We start from the raw sequence: 1,906 nt of genomic DNA, 5'->3' as shown, positions 1-1,906 counted from the left end.
AACAAGTTTAGATGACTGACAGTGCAACACAGAGTCCACAAGATCCTCCAAGAAAAGAAACACAACAGGCACATTGTCTGCATGACTCTTAAAGAGATCTGAGACTGCAGAACTACTTACGAGCAGGGATTCAGGTTCTGGATTAACATGACGGCTATCCCATTAGAGAGCTTGTCTGTGAAGCTCATGGCCCCATAGACAAAAGCTCCTGACTCAATATTTGGGCCAATGAGGTCTGCCGTGATGGAAAGGGATGTGATCAGCATGATAGAGCCACCTGCCCCTAACATGGCTGTCACCACATACAGGATGTACTTGCGGTAGATCTCACCCTCTCCAAGCCAGATGCCAATGCAGGCTGCTCCACCTATGAGGGTGCCCAGGATGAAGGACGCCTTGGGAGATGGTGAAAGTACATGAACTGAATTCAGAGGGGGCATTTATGTCACAAAGAAAATGATCACCTCCAGTATGAAAATCTTCAGGGAAAAGAATACATTTCCAAGTCATATAAAAAGCACAAAAGCTAAAATAGAAACCATTTAGAGTTAAAAGGACATTCAACAGTAATATTCCTTTAAACTGCTAACCATGATTACACCTCAATATTAGAGGCTTAAAAAGAGCTTACCTTTCTTCCAATGAACTTATTGAGTGCTTTGAGTATAGTGGTGGTGAGGAACCCGGACACGTACATGACAAGGGGGATGTACGCCACAGATTCCTCAGACAGGTGCAGGGAATCTTGCAGGTATATGGGGATGTAAGCCTGTGTCAGGTTGCAGAAAAGCCTTGTCCCCATGTACAGGAAAGCCACTTGGTAGAACTGGAATCAAATTGTAGAATGAATCGAGTGACATGAAATGATTTTTCAAATGGATCTCAAATACTTCATGAATTCAGCTTCTGCTGAATAAGTATGAAAGAAAATGAATACTTTCACAAGGTTTGCAACAGGCAGATCAGGACTGTTATGTATTTTGATCAGAATTACTACTTCCTGATGGGCATATACTATTATAAGGTAAATAACTTTATTCTCCCTCCTTTCTCACAAAGAACTCTGTTCAGTACTTAGCCTAATATATTCTACGCACTCTTACAATGTAGCTATCACAATTTGTGTAACAAGAACTTTTTAAAACTATTCTACATAAGAACATTCAAACATTTTCATCAGCTGATTTACAATAGTCTGCTCAAGCAAAAACCTATGATTTATATGCTTAATGTAAATGCCCTCAAATGTTTAGCACACTAAAGCTCTCATTAAACGAAGTAATTGGCCATAACAAATAACTTAAGTTGTAATACTCTTTAAATAGAAAAAAAATTCTTTGTTCTAATACCCTTTTTTCTCTACATGAATCTTTATACCTGAATTTATGGATTGCTGCCACATGGCAAACACTGAGTAATCCTGTGAAAAGCGATAGAATGAAAGATAGGAAAAAAAAAGGAAAATCAGGATATGCAAAATTCAATGAAATAGTAACAAATCACCATTGATACTAATCAAAATCATTCAACTTGGCAATGATCATCTCAACATATATATTAAGACAATATAACAAACTTAGTCATTAAAACAAGAACAACTATAAAATCAAATTTCTTGACCATTCACCTGTCTATCCTTCAGCCAATCCGTGGCTGTCATCCGGCAGTGAATGGGGACACAGACAGATGAAGATGCCACAGTTGTTCCTTCATCCTGAGAAACTTCTGAGGCTTCTGCATTGTTTATGGCCACCCTCTGCCAAGTGTCATAATCAGGCAAGTTGTCCTCCTTCACCAGTACGTGGAACAGGGTGACAAACAGGCAACCAATAGCCAAAACGATGAAGACTATGTACTGGAACAAGATTGCTTGATTAACTGTCCTGTTCTTTTCCCTATTTTTAGA

General features: G+C 38.9%; 1 protein-coding gene across 1 annotated transcript in view; it reads right to left on the bottom strand.

The window, feature by feature from the left end:
* The window catches only part of LOC119586367 (major facilitator superfamily domain-containing protein 12-like), a gene marked incomplete in the record, with an annotated part of 40,561 nt that overhangs the window by 3,939 nt on the left and 34,716 nt on the right, over positions 1 to 1,906 (bottom strand). The window contains 3 exon segments of the mRNA XM_037935079.1: positions 121 to 395; positions 632 to 826; positions 1,628 to 1,855. Of these exon segments, the coding sequence (XP_037791007.1) occupies positions 121 to 395; positions 632 to 826; positions 1,628 to 1,855 (698 nt within the window).

Source organism: Penaeus monodon, chromosome 21, assembly GCF_015228065.2.
Source record: "Penaeus monodon isolate SGIC_2016 chromosome 21, NSTDA_Pmon_1, whole genome shotgun sequence".
NCBI lineage: Eukaryota > Metazoa > Arthropoda > Malacostraca > Decapoda > Penaeidae > Penaeus > Penaeus monodon.
This window is presented reverse-complemented; position numbering and strand designations above follow the sequence as displayed.